We start from the raw sequence: 20,865 nt of genomic DNA, 5'->3' as shown, positions 1-20,865 counted from the left end.
TTAAGGATAGGATTCTTGGCAGCGTGGAGGAACAGAGGGATCTTGGTGTGCAGATACATAGATCCCTTAAAGTGGCCACCCAAGTGGACAGGGTTGTTAAGAAAGCATATGGTGTTTTGGCTTTCATTAACAGGGGGATAGAGTTTAAGAGTCATGAGATCTTGTTGCAGCTCTATAAAACTTTGGTTAGACCGCACTTGGAATACTGCGTCCAGTTCTGGGCGCCCTATTATAGGAAAGATGTGGATGCTTTGGAGAGGGTTCAGAGGAGGTTTACCAGGATGCTGCCTGGACTGGAGGGCTTATCTTATGAAGAGAGGTTGACTGAGCTCGGTCTCTTTTCATTGGAGAAAAGGAGGAGGAGAGGGGACCTAATTGAGGTATACAAGATAATGAGAGGCATAGATAGAGTTGATAGCCAGAGACTATTTCCCAGGGCAGAAATGGCTAGTACAAGGGGTCATAGTTTTAAGCTGGTTGGTGGAAAGTATAGAGGGGATGTCAGAGGCAGGTTCTTTACGCAGAGAGTTGTGAGAGCATGGAATGCGTTGCCAGCAGCAGTTGTGGAAGCAAGGTCATTGGGGTCATTTAAGAGACTGCTGGACATGTATATGGTCACAGAAATTTGAGGGTGCATACATGAGGATCAATGGTCGGCACAACATTGTGGGCTGAAGGGCCTGTTCTGTGCTGTACTGTTCTATGTTCTATGTTCTATGTTCTATTGTCTTGTAAAAACTAGGATTCCACCCATTTTCTCCCATTAAGGTATTTTACAAACACTCAATCTCAATGAAGTGTTATTATCTTCACACACTCAGTTCTTATCTAATAGATGATTTATCCAACGTTTCCTTTCAATTACATTCTGTACATGTACCAGATATCATTCTCTTCTTTCCAGAGACACACAGACACAAGCTAACTTACCAACTTTTCTGAATGAACTTGAAGGGAAAAAAAACTCAGGACTTTTTCTAATTTCTTTGACTATTTTGAGAGTACTAAGCAGCTGGTAGGGATTTTTTTAGTCTGATGAGAACCTTTTTCTGCCCTCTTTTTCTCTGGGTCATAAATACTCAACTTAGCAAACTCAGCAGTTATCTCACCAGGTAGCTTCTTTACTAATTCCCTTCGATTGCATGATTTTTTTGGATGTACTGTTTTGACTCAATGTTTTAAAAAGATACTTTCTGTTCCCTCTAAAAAACAGTCACCTTTACAGAACAAAAAATCAAAAGCCAATTTACCTCAACTTTCGAACCCCAGTTCCCAAAAAATAATATATTATGAAACTTCATCACTCTATGCCACAAGCAGCATTCTGGAAAACCTCCAGCTTGTTTGCCCCATTCATAAATCCATCTTGCTCAGTTTTACCATTATTTTCTAAGTGTCCAGTTGTCGCATCTTTTATAATCATTTCTAATATTTTCCCAATTACTGATGACAAACTAACAGGTCTATGGTTCTCTATTCTCCTTCATCCTCCCTTCTTAAATAATAGTTATATTCACTGCGTAATACATTACGTATCATTAATATAATCAATATTTCATTTTAATCTTCATTACTTTATACATTTTCATGTGAAAATTTTACCCACTCCTTACACTGCATCCTTTTGAAAGAAATGTATGTTTGTTAGCTCATTCTGAGTTCATGCAATTTTATGGCGATAAGGAAGTACATTATAGCTTGAAGGCATGGGCCAGTTGCACAGCTGACTTGTAAAATGCCTTTTCATTACCTTTGTTGATTCTTGTTTATTTTACCACAATTTGACTTGAGGTCATTAGTTAGGCTCATTCTTGTCACATTTTAAGGAGCAGCATCTGGCAGTGCGCTTAAGCCTATGATGATAGTACTTAAAACAGAAATTACGAGAAGGACTGAATTCTGGAAAAGCCTTCTAAGTACCGTACGTGATCTTATTAGGATGCAGTGATTATCACCAAACTGCTTTGTACAGAGATAAGAGTCATTCAAATAGAAATTTATTTTGCTGCTTTGTGGCAAATTAAAATCAAGAAATCCAAGATGGGGCGTTCCATTCCCACACATCCCAGATGTCCTTCTGTTTCAAGGGCCATACCTTCCCCCCTCCCAGTGGTCAAAAATGCCCTCAACCGCATCTCTTGCGTTTCCTACATCTCTGCCTTCCCATCCCTCTCCCCAACAAAAACAGACAGAATTCCCCTTGTCCTCACATATCACCCCACCAACCCCCATTTCCAATGTGTCATTCTCTGCCACCTCCGCCACCTACAATCAGACCCCACCACCAAAGAGATATTTCCTTCCCCTCCGCTATCTGCCTTTTGTAGGTACCGTTCTCGCCGCGACTCCCTCTTCTGCTTCATCCTCCCTGCTGGCCCCACCACCCTGGCACCTTTCCCTGCAACCACAGGAAGTGCTGCACCTACCCTGACATCTCCCCCCTCAACTCCATTCAAGGCACCAAACAAACGTTCCACATTAGACAGGTGTTCACCTGCACATCCGTCAATGTGGTCTATTGCATCGACTGCTCCCGATGTGGCCTTCTCTACATCGGTGAGACCAAGCGGAGGCTCAGAGACCATTTTGTAGACCACCTGCGCTCTGTTCATGACAAACGACAACACCTTCTGATCGCAAACTATTTCAACTCCCCGTGCCACTCCCTGGGTAACAGGTCCATCCTGGGCCTCTTCCAGTGTCACAGTAATGCCACCCGCAAACTGCAGGAGCAACACCTCATGTTCAGCCTTGGGAGCCGGCAGCCCAATGGTCTCAATGTGGACTTTACTAGTTTCAAAATCTCCCCACCCCCGGCTTCATCCCATGACCAACCCTCCCCCTGATTCCTGCCTCCTTGAACTGACACAACCTGTCCATCTTCTCTCCCACCTATCCATCCCTCCCACCTCACTGACCAATCCCCAACATTCCTTGCCTGCACTCACCCATCACCATCTCACCCACCTTCCCCAGCCCCACCCTTCCTCTCTATTTATTTCTGAGCTCCCATCCCCCTCACCATTTCTGAAGAAGAACCCCAACCCGAAATGTCAGCTTTCCTGCTCTTCTGATGCTGTCTGGCCTGCTGTGTTCTTCCAGCTCCACATTGTGTTACCTCTAACCCCAGCATCAGCAATTCTTACTACCTCTGTGCTACCGTTTCACTTTCTTACGTCTTAAGCAACCCATACATATGTGGATCCAGAGTCCACTGGCCAGCCAATCGGAATTCTCCTCTCATACAGTATAAATATTAGTTTTCCCTTTAAATTGGTATTCTTTAGCATCGTCTTGAATTCAAGGTGAAAAAGCCTTGACAACTTGTCTTTTTTCAACAATTACAGAGAGTTTGAAACCATGCCAACTTAATCACTAAAATGTTTGCTGCACTTTTGTAATACAATACATTCAATATTTTGTTAATCGAGGGATAGAATGCCCAGAAATATGGAGTGACAATGAGATCATGTAACCCAATAATAGTTCAGCCCAGTTTACAAAGTCATTCATTTCTCCAATAATTTGAAGAAGTTTGCTTTATCTGAAATGTTTTTTGTGATTCTCCCTTCCCCCTCCCAAATATAAGGATAAATCAGTCACACTAAGGTGATTATTTCCGGGGTGATCCCTTACCATTTTAATAAATCCTATCTCTGTTAATTTTTCATCACTAAATCTAGGATGGTCTTTTCCCTCATTGGGCCTTAATCAAATCAATCTTGAATGATCAATTCAGTGTTCTTCAGTGGCTGAGCAACTCATCTCTCCTCCTGACTGCCCCACTGAAATTTAACAGTGACTATCTTTTACACAGTTGAAGTTCCATCTGCGTGTGCTATGTTGTGACATGTTTCTCTCCTCCCAATACAGTAATTGTTGGCTGAACTTGGTTCAAGTTGACCGAGTTGAAAACGTATTCAGATATGAATAAAAACCAAAAGAACTGCGGATACTGTAAATCAGAAACAAGACAAAAATAAAAGATGCTAGTAAAGCTCAGCATTTCCCTTCACAGATGCTGCCAACCTGCTGAGCTTTTCCAGCAACTTCTGTTTTTATTCAAATATGAAACTGGAGTTCTTTATTTCTTAGTATTTAGTTGTGCTTATTAAGAGTCAACCACACTAACTAATGTTTGACGTTTTTTTAATACACTCTTCAAGGTCTGTTCAATGGCCTGTTTAATAATTCTTCTTTTTTGGCTACTGACAACGTATTGCTTTGCTGTAAGGAAATTGCTTCACTGAAGCATTCCCAATTCAGCAAGTTTAAGGCATAAAGCTTGAACAAAAGCAGAAGTTGCTGGAAAAGCTAAGCAGGGCTGGCAGCATCTGTGAAAAATAATCAGAGTTAACATTTCGGGTCTAGTGACCCTTAGAACTGCTCTGAAGAAGGGGCACCGGACCTGAAACGTTAACTTGATTTTTCTTCACAGATGCTGCCAGACCAGCTCAGCTTTTCTAGAAACTTGTGTTTTTGTTCCTGATTTACAACATCTGCAGTTCTTTCAGCTTTTATTAAGGCATAAAGCTGTTTTCCACCAGCCTTGTTCCTGATTTCTCGAAGCATAGTAGTCAGTCTTCTGTGCCATCATGTATAGCTTATGTAAGGTTCAGCCATGAACTTTGTCTTTCTACAGGTTCCATATTCTTTTCTTTCACTTGTTCATGAGTTGAAGGTGTTACTGGCTATGCAAGTGAGGAGAGCAGCAAATGTAGGTAACATCCACTTAATAATGTAACAATCAACTTTGCACCCAGTATTTTGCAGACTAACATTTAAAAAAATTCATGGGATGTGGGCATTGTTAAATAGGCCAGCATTTATTGCTGAGACAGCAGTTAAAATCACTGCTGCCACGTTGTCACATATAGGCCGGAGAAGGTAAGGATGGCAGACTTCCCTGCCTAAAGGAGTACATTAGTGAATCATATGATTTTTAAAATAGTGATTTCAGGGTGGTCATTAGGGCAGCTTTTTTTTGGAACTAACTTTGTATCCCATTATTGACTGTGATGGGATTCAAACTCAATGTCCCCAGAACATTAAAATTAAGCAAAATGCTGCAGATCCTGAAGGTTCACCTCAGTTTACAAAGTCAATTATCTCTTGTCTTTTGAAGTCTACAGTAGCTAAAAAAATTTGTCCTGTTTCTCCGTGATATGAAATTCAGTCACATTGCAGAGATTATTTTGAAGATGATCATTTACAAATAGATTAATAATTAATTCTATTCATTGCTCGTCTCTAAATCTAGGATGGGCTCTTCTTTTGTTGACTTATAAGTGTGTTTATCTAGAAAACATTCAGAATATATCGTAGAAATTCATTTGCTTTACTACTTAGAGTGGGTAAAATATAACAGTTGGCATGAAAACAAAAACGTTCTGTGAAAAATACATTGTTTTTATTAGTGATAATGGGAACTGCAGATGCTGGAGAATCCAAGATAATAAAATATGAGGCTGGATTAACACAGCAGGCCCAGCAGCATCTCAGGAGCACAAAAGCTTTTGTTTTTATTGTTTTTATTACATGTTTTCCTTCCTTTATGTTTATGCATTTCTCTGTTACATCACAAGAACACACAAGAGCCCTCGGACCATCTGTTCCTAGATTGACCAAGTTTATCCCCCATACAGTATTGAAAGCTTGTTTGTACAAAAAAACCTCCATTCCTACTCTGTTTCCTACTGATGAATTTTCTTCCCGAGATTTGCAGAAGAATCCAGGTGTCTCTTTTCCTCCGCTTGCATACTAATAACTAAAATGCAGCCACTTACTAGGTGACTATGCCCCAGTACGGCATGCTTCACATGGCGGGCTTCTAGTCCATTTCCTAGGTGGACATCTGACAGTGATTAACTGCAGTTATAATTCTTGTTTCTCTCCGGTATAGACTGATGCTGGCTGTCAAGTGTGTCTATTTTCCCATATCAAAAAGGGTATGCAGAGACAACGTTTCGTATTAGGATATTTTTCACTGAACTCCCATGGAATCAATTGACTTAATTGCCTCTTCCAAAACTGTAGATCGTGATTATGTAGTTGCACATATTTCGCTGTGAGTGTATAGTTGTGCTCCATATCCCATTGAATATTTCCTATGTGCAATTTATATATTTTCCTTTCCACTTTTAAATTTCTGTCAAAACATTAATGGCTTTAGTTTGTATGTGGTGACATCAAAACAATTTGACTAATGGCTGATAGTTTGTGTTTAAATGTCACCTCTCAAAAGAGTGTATTTACTTTCTTTCCATCCTCGTTGGCTTAATCAAATATGTCAAAACTCTATGCTGCGTTCAACCTTGAGTTCCCCTGTAATGGTTCTTGTGGCCAAGCCCTTGATGTCTCTAGAAATGACAGAATTTTTAAGTATTATTCAATAAACACACCAGTTGATAAATATACAGAGTTTAGAAATTTATCACAGGCATTTCAATCCCACAAAGCATCTCACATAATTATTATTGTGGGAGCCACAACAGAATGTATTGGAATATATTTATATCTTTACTATTGCAGCCTAAAATCCGCAATTGGAATTTGCAGCATGAACTATCAGAGTAGAAATGTGGACTGATTTTATTTATTTTCTTCCTTCCCTACTGTGAAAGCATTGTTCTGTCTTGCTGACACCCAGTTAAGGTTGGTTAATGAAGAAGCTTATACGAAACAGGAGCAAACCCAAATTGTTTTATTTGGTGTAAAGACCGTGAGTTTTTATTTTTGTGCTTTTTAAACTTTTGGACTGAAATGAGAAAAAACTGTTTTATAAATCAGTGCTTAAGGATTGCTGCATGTTTGGAAAAGCAAGCTGACAGTCTGGTAAGCATCATGTAAACTGCAATTTGAACAAGCAGTAATTGAAGCGTGGGTTGTGACAAATTAAGGGGTTGTGTACAGATGTGATTGGGTGACAAGACATTGATTGATTGCCCTATGACTAGTGACCATTTTCGACAAAAACCTTTTGCCTGCCAACAACCACGTGATTGATTCTCAGGGAACTGAACAAGATTGGGGCTGGAACAAGATAGATGTATTTTGATCTCCACCAGCACAGAAGTTGTCTTTCTCTTCTTTGTAGTCAAAATCCATTTTAAACTTGAAGAAAACTAGTTATGATTTCCTTCACCAGTTGTTGTATGCTGTGACTCTTCATTGACGAGACTTTTTTTCATACTTAACCCATATCTTTAATCAACTTGTTCAAAGATGTTATTTCACATCTTTGGAGCAGGTGAGACTTGAACCCAGCCGACCTGGTCACTAGCAGTATTTGTGATAAAAGGACCCTAGCCCTTTTATAAGTGAACCAGCTACGCTGTGTCTCTTGCAAACAAACATCCGCAAGGAAAATGACTAAAAAGCAAACTTCTGACCAAGAATTATAAGGATCACCATAACAATCCAGGAAGAGGAACTATTGCCTCCTAGTTTTCCTCAACTTATAATCTACGTTTCCCTATTTCTTTTTGTGTGTGTAAGTGTAAGTTTATAAGAGATTAGAAGTGTAGTTTGTACTGTTATATGTTAACAATGTATAACTGTTTACCTATAGCTAGAATCTAATTACTTGTGATAAATAGTAATTCGTATGAAGCTCGGAAACCTGGTGCTGTTTATCAAACTTGGTCTGAAAATCAGGTAAGTTGATGAATCTCATTTACTTATTTAAATTCTTTAACTTTTGTAACAACCTCAAATATTTCCATCTACACTAGTGAGTTGTGACATTGGTATCTTGCCCTATGTTGTGGTCACTTGGTAAACCAGGGGCGAACATTCAAATGTAGTTAAAACTTTGCATTAACCTAAATGTCCAGTTATGTTAATTTTGTATTTTCCAGCTGATGAATCCAGAGCATTAAACTGCAGAGGATTATTTTAACACTTCAATTTGCAATTAATAAAATTTTGTTTTGTTAATATAGCTAAACAAATCATCAGTGTTCATAATGAATGTCAAGTCACTTGTTTAGCTTTCAATCCTGAGAACCAAAATATCTTCTTGAGTGGAGGATTCAGCTCAACAGTGAGAGCATGGGATACAAGAAATTGTAAGGTACTATAATATTTCACTATGTAGCACACACTTCTGATTTAAAGCAAAGTAATTTGTAGCAGTTAAGATGAATGCGACTTAACATTCCATTGGTATAACAATGTAATCTGGTTGCCCTTCTCCAGGAAGGTATTATTAAGTTGGAGAGGGCACAGAAAAAATTTACAAGGATGTTACTTAGTCTGGAGAGTTTGAGTTACAGGGAAAGACTGGATAGGCTGGGACTTCTTTTCCTGGAACATAGGAGGTTGACGGGGGACCTTATTAGAGATTTATAAAATCATGAGTGGCATAAATAAGGTGAATAGCGAAGGTCTTTTTCCTGGGGTAGGGGAGTTCAAAACTAGAAGGCATAGGTTTAAGGTGAGAAGACCTAATTTAAATGGGATCTGAGGGACATTTTTTCTCAGAGTGTGTTGCATGTATGGAATAAACGACCAGAGGAAGTGGCAGATGCAGGTAAGGTTATAACATTTAAAAGACATTTGGACAGGTACGTGAATAGGAAATGTTTAGAGGGATATGGAACAAATGCAGGCAGATGGGAGTAACTATGGTTGAGATACCTGGTAGGCATAGATGAGCTGGACCAAGGAATCTGTTTTGTGACTCCGTGATTTTTACGAAATTACCACAGTACAATTTTAGTCGATGAAATAAAATAAACTAACATTTTCTGGCTTTTTACCAATTACAAGCTCATGATTCAATTTCATAAATATACTGTAATTACAGTTTGATACTGTAATTCAGTAAAATACACTTGACCTTTTGAAAGCTGGCTTTGCATCCAGATTGATGTGATGAGCATCTTCCCGCTGGCGTTAAATATTGATGTTGGCCACAGAACGAATGCTTGTAATACAGCTCTAAATTGGCATATTTGCTCAGGATGATTAAATGGGGCATGGTAATTGGAGGTGGAGAGTATTTAGGAATGAGCTTCTGTTATTGAGATTACTGGTGCAAAATAGAGTGGCTTTAACTCATATTTGCTACTCTTGAGATTGCCAGATGTTGACTGTCACTGTGCTCCTAAGTGAAGAGAATTTTTATTCAAGAGCATCTTAAATTTAAAGAGCACAAAATGCATCAACAAACAATTCTATGTTATCTTTTCTCATACTCATTTATAGATTCTGCAGGCTGGGATAGCGTTTATTGCTCACCCCTAGTTGTTCTTTTGTTCTTTGTCTTAAATTGTTATAATATTAATGCATTTTGTCTTTGTACACTTCAACAAAACCTGAACATCAGTAAGAAGCCTGACATGCCCATCATAATTCAAAATTGATCCTTTATGTCTGATAAAGTCAGAAGTCATAATCTGAAAACAACAAGCTACAGAGTCATAGAAACGTACAGCATGGAAACCCTTTGATTCAACCCGTCCATGCTGACTAGACATCCCAAAATGAATCTAGCCCCATTTGCCAGCATTTGGCCCATATCTCTCTTCTTATTCATATACCCATGCAGATGTCTTTTAAATGTTGTAATCATTACAGCACTCACCACTTCCTCTGGTAGCTCATTCCATACATGCAACACCTTCTGTTTTAAAAAGTTGACCCTTTGGTCCCTTTTAAATCTTTCCCCTCTCCTTTCCCCTTAAACCTATGCCCTCTGGTTTTGAATTCCACCATCCCAGGGAAGAAACCTTGTATATTTACCTGTTCATGCCTCTCATGATTTTATAAACCTCTATAAGGTCACCCTTAAACCCTGGCAACATCCTTGTAAGTCATTTCTGAACCCTTTCAAATTGCACAATATCTTTCTTATAGCAGGAAGACCAGAATTGCATACATTATTCCAAAAGTGGCCTAACCAATGTCCTATACAGCAGCAACATGACCTCCCAACTCCTACGCTCAATGCTTTGACCAATGAGGACAAGCACACCAAATGCCGCCTTCAGTATCCTATCTACCTGCAACTGTGCTTTCAAGGAACTACGAACCTGCACCCCAAGGTCTCTTTGTTCAGTAACACTCCTCAGGACCTTACCATTAAGTGTATAACTCCTGCCTTGATTTGTCTTTCCAAAATGCAGCACCTCACGTTTATCTAAATTAAACTCCATCTGCTACTCTTTAGCCCATTAACCCATCTGATCAAGATCCTGTTGTACTCTGAGGTAACCTTCACTGTCCACTACACCTCCAATTTGGTGTCATCTGCAAACTTACCAACCATTCCTCCTACGTTCACATCCAAACCATCTATATAAATGACAAAAATCAATGGACCCAGCACTGATCTATGTGGCACACTGCTGCGTCACAGCCCTCCAGTCTGAAAAGCAACCCTCCCACACCCTGTGTCTTCTACCTTCAAGCTAGTTCTGTATCCAAATGGCTAGCTGCCCTGGTATCCCATATGATCTAACCTTGCTAACCAGTCTATCATTCAACCTTGTGAATGCCTTACTGAAGTCCAGATCAGGTCTGCTGCTCTGCCCTCATCAATCCTGTCTGTTACCTCCTCAAAAAATTTAATTAAGTTAGTGAGACATGACTTCCCATGCGCAAAGCAGTATTGACTATCCCTAATCAGCCCTTGCATCTTCAAATGCATGTAAATGCTGTCCCTCAGAATTCTGTCCCACAAGCTGTCTACCACCGACGTCGGGCTCACCAGTTTGTAGTTCCCTGGCTTCTCCTTACCTCTTTTTCTTAAATAGTGGCACCATATTAGCCAACATCAGTCTTCCAGCTCCTCACCTGTGGCTATCAATGATAGAAATGTCTCAGCAAGGGTACTGTACAATCACTTCCATCAGACTTCTAGAGTATACCTAATCAGGTCTTAGGAATTTATCTACGTTTATGCGTTTTAAGCCATCTAGCACCACCTCCTCTATAATATGAATATTTTTCACGGTGTCGTCATTTATTTCCCCACATTGTATATCTTCCATAACCTTCTCCATAGTGAACACGAATGCAGAATACTCATTTAGTATCTCCCCCATCTGCAGTTCCGCACATAGGCGATAACTGAACAACTTCCAGTTCTGTTAGTCTTTAGTGACCGAGCCTTGTTTAGTAGCTGACAATTTCATAACAGACTTCCCTGAATGACACTAGTTAGGTTGAAATTGACCTCAGCTTTTCACTTGTATGGTTCTTCTCCACACAATTAACTTAGTGACTTTAGCAGTTGGGCCAAGGATATACAGAGTTCCACCTGAGAGGCCTTCCTCAAGACACCCAAAAGGAAAGGGCAAGGGAAAAGCATACACCCTCCTTGTGCTATAATAGTACACTGTTCAGCATGTGGTTTAATTCTCTTTCTATGAACCAGCAAGTAATCATAAATAACCAAAAGTGCCATCAATAAAGAAGAAAATCAGGATGAAAAGTTTGCATTGCATCACTGCTATTTTTTAAGCTGTTGGCGCTACCACGAGAACCTAATCGGAAGTCTTGGTAACATTCTCCTTATTCTGGACTAAATACTCGAGTTGATACTCAACATGAGTTGTGAAGCATAACATAAAGGGGCTCAGAATCTCGATTTCATTGCACTCGAATTGTTTCAATATAGTATTAAAGACCAAAGAAATTGTGTTACTGTTAACCAATAGGAGAACTGCACTTATAAAACTGTGTAATATTGCAGTCTGATTTTCTAATTTAATTTTGTGATTTCCAATCTTTGAAATTCATGACGCCCGTGATATCAAGCATCTAGAAGGATAAGGGCAACAGGCACACGGGAATGCCGAATTCACATTTAGTTAGCACGTGACCTTTATAGAAAATATATTGAAATTCCTTCATTGTTTCTGGGTCAAAGACCTGGAACTCCCTTTCTTATGGCATTGTGGGTGCACTTTTACTACATCAACTGTTGTACTTGAAGAAGCTGCCTCAACTCCTTATTTCCCAAGGCATTTAGAAATAGTTAATAAATGTTGGCCTTGTCAACAATGCCTACATCTCACAAATGCATTGAAAAAGAAAGTTTCTCAGGTTTGGAAAGCATGCTGTTCAAAATCGATCAATAGAAAGAAAAGTAATATTTTACCAGCATTTTTTCGTGGGGTAAAGAAAATAGATCTGACCTGTAAACTATATTTATTATTATTTTCTAGGTGGTGAATGAATACAGTGCTGGAATACAGCAAACACTTGACATTCTTTTTCTTCCGGGTGGAAGAGAATTTCTTACCAGCACAGATGCTGTAAGCAGAGACTCAGCAGATCGTACAATCATTGCCTGGGATTTCAAGACTTCTGCAAAGATATCTAATCAAATATTCCACGTAAGCTTAATTGATGTGCATTTTCGTTTCTGTATTGAGATCATAACATTTTCTGTTAAGTCACTCGGCAGAGATATGTGGAGTCAGATGTAACAATGCAACTGAGCTGTTGTGCTTTAATTGTCTAATTAATTGTAGCAACTACTATAGTACTGCAGTAACAATGTTCCCAGTTGAATTTTAGATTTTTGATCAGATCTGAAATATTACTGCAAATTCCTTAAGAGAGAGGTCAACAATGATGAACCAGATATTTAAAGTAAAAGAATTAGAGGGGTTGGGGAGGGAGGGTGATTGAGTACTGTTACTTTTGAATTAGTGGGTTTGGGGTGGAGAGGGCAGTGGTAGAGTACCTTCTTTGACTAAAGGTCAGTGAATATCTGGAACTTACTGCCTGAAAGGGTAGTCAGAGCAAAAACCCCAATTGTAATTTTTTAATACAATTTCATATGCTCCTGAAATGTTGTAACCAGCGAGTCTATAGACCAAAATCAGTAAAGTGGAACTAGGTTGACCAGCTCTTTCAGTTGTCACAAACAAGACAACTAAGTGGCCTCTTTCTGTGCCATAAATTCTTGTATTTCAGTGCAAGGCTTTACAAGCTAAGATATCAGCTCAGATTTACCGCCAAAATAACAGTGTGTTTAATGTACTCACTATTATTAATGTATAAACAACTTGTGACAGGGAAGAACAAGTGTGTGAATTGTGAATCATGACAAATTAAAGTATATGTCACTACATTGCTAGCCTTGTAAAAATGGCAGTTTGTCCTCAAGATCCTCATGAGTCTTCTTCATGCATATTGGAAATCACTATTATGACAATTCTAAAATTTAAAACTTGAACTTTTTTTCTTTTCTGTGTGTTTCTGTACAAAATGTATTCCATTTATTTATTCTCGATTTCTTTTTGTACCTGATTTGGTCTTGACCTTTTTTATTTGTTGTCCCTCTGTTTCATCCTCAAACTTTAACTCTGGTGAGGAAGGTAAAATGTTCCTGCTGTCTTTTATTAAGGAACCAGGTTCTTTGTTGCTGTTGTGTCATTATGAGTGCATATTTTCAGCAGCTTGCTGGAGAACTATCTTTAAAGCTGAAGGGTGAGGAAAAATCAACACATTGAGGTTCCCAGCTCCAGCAAAACCTAGGCTGATTTTAACCATTCATTATTCATACCAAAGTATAGCAATCGCTGAAAGTAATTCATCCATTCTTGCTGTCTGCATTCTGAAATGATAATTACATCTTTGCAGTACTTAGTAATCGAAACTGACAGAAAATGATTTTTTTCCATAATGTATTACAAAATAATGAGTGCAGATTTGCACACCTGCAAACTACATTTTTGAGTTTGGAACAGTTCATTACTTAGGATAAGATAAATGCAATGCCACTGTGTAGGAATTAAAATAGATTTTTATATGTAATTTTTCAGCCTACACGAAGCTTATTTGTCAGCATGGGAAAAAAGCAGTGAGAGTTTTTGGTGAACGTCAATTATATACCAAAGATTGCCAGTTTATATCTCTGATTTTGGCTAAATTACTAAGTGCCTAAAGAAAATGGTCACTGTTATCTTACTTTAATTGCTAAAACTGATCAGGGCATTTCTATATTGGATCCCCAGATAATGTAATAGATTTTCAAAATCCCTTTCTTTCCCATAGGAAAGATATACCATCCCGTGCCTGGCTGTTCATCCCAAAGAACCTGTCTTTGCTGCGCAAACCAATGGCAACTATATGGTGTTATTTTCTACCCAGCGACCATACAGGATGAACAAAAGGAAACGCTATGAAGGCCATAAGGTGTTTTGCTGGATTATTTTGATATTGGATTAGGCAAGAACTGTTGTTCCTGTTTGGCATATGCCTATCTTTCTAATTTGTCAAAAAATCCAAAAAGTAATTTGATAACTCAGATTTAACACATCATTTTACAATTATATAACAGAGATCGTTTACTGAAAAGTTTTTACATGTGACAGATCTTCAATTATATCCACAGAAACAGAATAGATATTAAATGGATACTGTACACCTCTTTAATGGCAGAACGTGTAAAAGAAAATCCTGAAAATTTCGAGATATGAGGTGTCAAATAAAAGTAGAAATTTAAAGATATAGATATTAGTAAAGATTGCAGAAATATTCCCATTAATTTGGCAAACAGAATTTTGGCATTTATTGCTCAAGGAATAGATTATAAAAATAGGGAGTTATTGTTGCGATTGTGCAAGGCATTAGTGAAACCTCACCTAGGGTGTTGTGTACATTTTGCTCCCCTCACTTTAGGAGAGATGTGGTTGCATTGGAGACAGTTCAAGGAAGGTTGACTCGATTGATTCCAGAGATGAGGGATTTGTCTTATGAAGAGAGATTGAGCAGTTTAGGAGTATGAAAGGAGATTTAATTGAGGTATATAAGATGCTAAAGGGGATTAACAAAGTTAACGTAGAGGGGATGGGGCAATGCGGGGCAATCCAGAATTAAAGGGCATAGTTTTGAGCTGACGAATAGCAGATTTAAAACAGAAGTGTTGTGAATTTGTGGAATTCACTACCCAGCTGTGTGGTAGATGTCAGGACCTTGCCTAAATTTAATGAGGAGATAGATTTTTAATTAGTAAATCTGGGTTGAAACCTTATGGGGAGTGGGCCGGAAACTCGAGTTGAGACTGAGATGAGATCTTATCAAAAGGTGAACCAGGCTCAAGGGGTTGAATTGCTTACTTCTGCTCCTTGTTCTTGTGTTTTTTATTTCTCCAGTATTGCCTGTGAAAGGATCATAAAAAGCCCCTTAGTCTGATAGACCATATCCAATGGCTTTAAAAGAGGTGGCCAACTGATATTGATCTTCCAGCATTCCTTAGGCTCTGTATCTGCACCGGCGGATTTGGAAGATAACAAATGTAACCCTGTCAAGAAAGGAAAAAATTAGAAAGCACAAAACTGTAAACCACTTACCGTGATACCAGTGGTAATAGGTGAATTGCTGGAATCTGTTCTTAGAAATGTTATGACTGCTGTATTTGCCCAACCTGGTTACGACTCTCAAAGCCAACATGAATTTATGAAAGGGAAATAATGTTTAACAAATTTGAGGATAAAACCAGGGGAGGAGGTAAGGGAGAACCAGTGTTACAAATATAATGTATTTGGCTTTTCAAAATGAAACCATTAAGGTGCTTTACATTATTATAAACAAGTATGGCTGGTGAGATTGGCAATTTATTCTCATGGATTGAAGATTGGCTAGCAGCAATAAAACACAGTGTAGGATTAAGTGGGTTTCTTTTGGGTTGGAAGACTGCAATGAATGGGGTAGCACAAGAATTTGTCTATGGCTGAGATTCAAATACTATCTATATAAATGTCTTAGATATATTCGAGTTTACTGTTGAAAATAGTTGAAAATGGTCTATGAGGAGGACACTAAATGCCAGCAGAAGGATTTTATATGGGTTAAATGATTATCATGAGGAAAGCTATGAGTCATCCACTTTGGCAGGTGGGTTAGAAAAGCAGAATTTTTTAAGGGTGAGAGATGGGAAATGTTGGTCCTCTGAAGGATCTGAATGGCTGTGTTTGACATGAATCATAAATTTAAAATGCAGGTCGAGTGTGCAAAAAGAATAGCAAACAGTACATTAGCTTTTGTTACCAAAGATTTGAGATTTTTAATTTATTCATCACATGTGAGTGTCACTGGCTAGGCTGCTTATTGCCCATCTATAATTTCCTTGGGAAGTATAAGACTAAAAATGTCTTACTGCAGTTGTGTGTAACATTTATGACATTATGTCTGGAAAATAGTACACAAGTTTTAATTTTCACCTATGGAAAGTTATATTTACCTTAGATCAGAGGTTCTCAAAAAATGTACCATGAGTGCCAGTGGGATCAGGGGATGAAAGTTTTGTGTTGCAAAGTTTTGAGACTGTAATAAGGCTGCACTTCAGTGGGCGACAGTGATTGAATTACACCTTTCTGGTGTGCTGTGTAGTCTGGCTGGTTATCGTGAGATCCACTGGAGTTTCAGCCAGCGATAATTAGCACTTGGCACTTGGGACAGAGGCCCTTTCCCACCAACTCTCAGAAATCTGATATGATGTTAATGCAAAAGCTCTGAAATGCAGTAACAGTGGAAAAAATACTTTGGAAGCGTGGCCTAAAAAGGAGTGCAACAAAGGTTCACTAGATTCATGGGACGAAGGTTCGTGCTATGAGGATCGATACGGTAGAGAAGGATGATATTCTCTGGAGCTCTGAAGTATAAGATGTAATCTTATAGAAACATATAAAGATGCTGAAAGAATGTTTCCTTTAGGCAGGTGAGTCTAGAATTAAGAGGGACTGTCTCAGATAAGGGATTAGCCATTTATGACTGAGATTAGGAGAAGCTTCTTCACTCAATGGTTTGCGAACCTTTTCGAATTTCCTAGCCTTGAAAGCTTTGGGCACTCAGTTATCAATTATGTTTAAGTTGCGCATTGACAGATTTTTGGATATTAGGAGAATTAAAGGATATGAGGACAGTGCTGAAATGCATAGCATTGCTACAAAATCACCTGTGATCTTATTGAATCACAAAGCAAGCTCTGAGGGAGAACAGATACTCTTGCAACTGTTTCTTATTACCTGAAATAATTTCTCACCTTTTTCTATGAATGTAATTTCATAGACTACTGTAGCTTGGTGCATCAGAATTTGGTTATTGGAACTATGAGCGCAATAAAAGTTTTATCTCATTCAGGTCTGGGGAAGAAATGAGGAACAGAGTTCAGGGTGTTCAAATATTTTCTGTAATTTCTACACTTTTTATATTGGACCACTCCTTATTCTGGAAGCATGTGCCATAGTTTATTTGATAAAGCACAGAAAATAACAATTTTTTTTAGAGCTAGTCTTTCTCACACTTTAACAAATAAAAAATAAGTTGATGTTTCTATGCTTCTAATTGTTGTTTGAAATGTTGCAATGAATAGCATTGAAGTTGTCTGCGGAATTTGTGCTCCAGCTCTTTGGTTGAAACGTTGTTTTTCTTTTCATCCTGGTGGCCTAAAAAATCAATTAAATAACATTTTTATTTGTCCATTATTGGGAATGTACCTTTTCAAAGTAGTTTTCTTTAGTTTGGCAGAACTAATATCCAAATATCATCCCACTTTGAAAAAATATCTTGCTACGGCACTCAAGCCCACCTTGCTAAAATTGGCTTTGGGAGATCATTAATGCATCCTATATCCCTCCAGTTATATTGCATAGTAGGCACTAATGATCAGTTTATACTTTTGGTTAAGAGCAACTGGGAATTGGGACCAAAATATTTGCTCAGAAACAAAGCAAAAAATTTTGGTTCTAATTCCAAGAAGGGTCGCAGGCTCTGTTTTCTATCCGCAGATGCTGCCATAACTCCAGAGTTTCTCCAGCAACCTCTGCTTTTGTTTGTTTAAGAAATTTTGGTTATTGGAATTGAAAATGGGATGGCTATCTTGCATATCATCATTCTCTGTGTCATGCTGCTACTTCACTTTTTGCAATTGATTTCTATGTTTTACTCTCTTTATTCACTTAAAATATTTGCTTTTCCTTTACTCCAAAGTGGTTATAACTTGTTAACCATAACTTAATAATTTGACAGCAAATTTTGCTTTGTTACTCAGACACTAATGAGTTAAATTTATAACAGTTTATGTAAATAGCTTAGCTCCTAAAATTGTAAAACAGCTTGAATTCACAATGCATTACACTCCATAGTAAAATACAACAACGTTGATTCTGTTTTACTTCAGACAGTTACATTAACCAACCAGTAGACATGTTCAAATGTAAATAAGATAAATGGGGAGGTAGGGGTGTGGGTAAGGAGCATAGAAACTTCATGTGGTATCTGTATTTTTTAAATTTGTAAAAGAACAATGGAACAGATAGATATTATTCTAACGCATCATTGTTCTTTTTTTCTAACCTATTTTTCTAATCAACCTGTTCAGAGATGTTCTTACACACCTCTGGAGAAAGTGCACCTTGAACCTGGTCCTCCCTGATCCAGGGTAGGGACATTACCATTGCACCACAAGAGGGCTCCACAAGGCGTAGAGCTGGATGAACACAGCAGGCCAAGCAGCATCAGAGGAGCAGGAAAGCTGACGTTACAGGGCAAGCAACATCAGACCACATACTTTAATAGTCTTTATCATGTGTTCTAAATGTCAAGATCTATCATCTCAGTTCATTATTTGAGTTAACTCTTAGGGCAGTGCTAACGGAATTATTTGTTTTGATGGAGCCAGTATTTCTGGGCAATTAGGAGGAAAGATTATCAAGCATTTAAGTGTCTTATATCAGTTTGAACTTATATGGTCTTGGTTTGAACTGTGTGCTTGAAAGATCAATTTATTCAAAATTGGATCTCTAATTGTCAAACAGTTTGCTTGTTGAGTTCTTTATAATCAGTTAGGGACCAAGTATCAAAGATGCAACTCACAACTCAAGTGGTGCAGTGGAAAAGCTGAGAAAAGATGAAGTAGAAAGGAATAAATGATCAAAGTATGATATTAGAACTCCTGTCTTTTTCAGAGAGAGTTAGGGAGTACATATAGAGAGATAATGGGAACTGCAGATGCTGGAGAATTCCAAGATAATAAAATGCAAGGCTGGATGAACACAGCAGGCCAAGCAGCATCTCAGGAGCACAAAAGCTGACGTTTCGGGCCTAGACCCTTCATCAGAGAGGGGGATGGGGAGAGGGAACTGGAATAAATAGGGAGAGGGGGGGAGGCGGACCGAAGATGGAGAGTAAAGAAGATAGGTGGAGAGAGTATAGGTGGGGAGGTAGGGAGGGGATAGGTCAGTCCAGGGAAGACGGACAGGTCATGGAGGTGGGATGAGGTTAGTAGGTAGATGGGGGTGTGGCTTGGGGTGGGAGGAAGGGATGGGTGAGAGGAAGAACAGGTTAGGGAGGCAGAGACAGGTTGGACTGGTTTTGGGATGCAGTGGGTGGGGGGGAAGAGCTGGGCTGGTTGTGTGGTGCAGTGGGGAGAGGGGATGAACTGGGCTGGTTTAGGCATGAACTTGGACATCTGGGATGTGCGGAATGGAATGTCGGCACCCGCATGGGCCCCAGCTATGCCTGCCTCTTTGTAGGTTACGTGGAACAGTCCCTCTTCCGCACCTACACAGGCCCCAAACTCCACCTCTTCCTCCGGTACATTGATGACTGTATCGGCGCCGCCTCTTGCTCCCCAGAGGAGCTCGAACAGTTCATCCACTTCACCAACACCTTCCACCCCAACCTTCAGTTCACCTGGACCATCTCCAGCACATCCCTCACCTTCCTGGACCTCTCAGTCTCCATCTCAGGCAACCAGCTTGTAACTGATGTCCATTTCAAGCCCACCGACTCGCACAGCTACCTAGAATACACCTCCTCCCACCCACCCTCCTGCAAAAATTCCATCCCCTATTCCCAATTCCTCCGCCTCCGCCGCATCTGCTCCGACGATAAGACATTCCACTCCCGCACATCCCAGATGTCCAAGTTCTTCAAGGACCGCAACATTCCCCCCACAGTAATCGAGAACGCCCTTGACCGCGTCTCCCGTATTTCCCGCAACACATCCCTCACACCCCGCCCCCGCCACAACCGCCCAAAGAGGATCCCCCTCGTTCTCACACACCACCCTACCAACCTCCGGATACAACGCATCATCCTCCGACACTTCCGCCATTTACAATCCGACCCCACCACCCAAGACATTTTTCCATCCCCACCTCTGTCTGCTTTCCGGAGAGACCACTCTCTCCGTGACTCCCTTGTACGCTCCACACTGCCCTCCAACCCCACCACACCCGGCACCTTCCCCTGCAACCGCAGAAAATGCTACACTTGCCCCCACACCTCCTCCCTCACCCCTATCCCAGGCCCCAAGATGACATTCCACATTAAGCAGAGGTTCACCTGCACATCTGCCAATGTGGTATACTGCATCCACTGTACCCGGTGTGGCTCCCTCTACATTGGGGAAACCAAACGGAGGCTTGGAGTCCGCTTTGCAGAACACCTCCGCTCAGTTCGCAACAAACAACTGCACCTCCCAGTCGCAATCCATTTCCACTCCCCCTCCCATTCTCTAGATGACATGTCCATCATGGGCCTCCTGCAGTGCCACAATGATGCCACCCGAAGGTTGCAGGAACAGCAACTCATATTCCGCCTGGGAACCCTGCAGCCTAATGGTATTAATGTGGACTTCACCAGTTTCAAAATCTCCCCTTCCCCTACTGCATCCCTAAACCAGCCCAGTTCGTCCCCTCTCCCCACTGCACCACACAACCAGCCCAGCTCTTCCCCCCCCACCCACTGCATCCCAAAACCAGTCCAACCTGTCTCTGCCTCCCTAACCTGTTCTTCCTCTCACCCATCCCTTCCTCCCACCCCAAGCCACACCCCCATCTACCTACTAACCTCATCCCACCTCCTTGACCTGTCCGTCTTCCTTGGACTGACCTATCC

At 40.0% G+C, this 20,865-nt stretch overlaps 1 protein-coding gene across 5 annotated transcripts in view; it reads left to right on the top strand.

The window, feature by feature from the left end:
- The window catches only part of wdr25 (WD repeat domain 25), a 103,195-nt gene that overhangs the window by 78,878 nt on the left and 3,452 nt on the right, over positions 1-20,865 (top strand). For 3 of the 5 annotated variants that reach the window (XM_048537028.2, XM_048537027.2, XM_048537029.2), the window contains exons 4-6: positions 7,944-8,074; positions 12,177-12,347; positions 14,017-14,157. In XM_048537028.2, coding sequence (XP_048392985.1) covers positions 7,944-8,074; positions 12,177-12,347; positions 14,017-14,157 — 443 coding nt within the window. Of the gene's footprint in view, positions 1-7,943; positions 8,075-12,176; positions 12,348-14,016; positions 14,158-18,343; positions 18,505-20,865 lie in introns of those variants that run through there. The other 2 variants (XM_048537032.2, XM_048537030.2) reach the window with 2 other exon arrangements.

The sequence above is a fragment of the Stegostoma tigrinum genome, chromosome 10 (assembly GCF_030684315.1).
Source record: "Stegostoma tigrinum isolate sSteTig4 chromosome 10, sSteTig4.hap1, whole genome shotgun sequence".
Lineage (NCBI taxonomy): Eukaryota > Metazoa > Chordata > Chondrichthyes > Orectolobiformes > Stegostomatidae > Stegostoma > Stegostoma tigrinum.
This window is presented reverse-complemented; position numbering and strand designations above follow the sequence as displayed.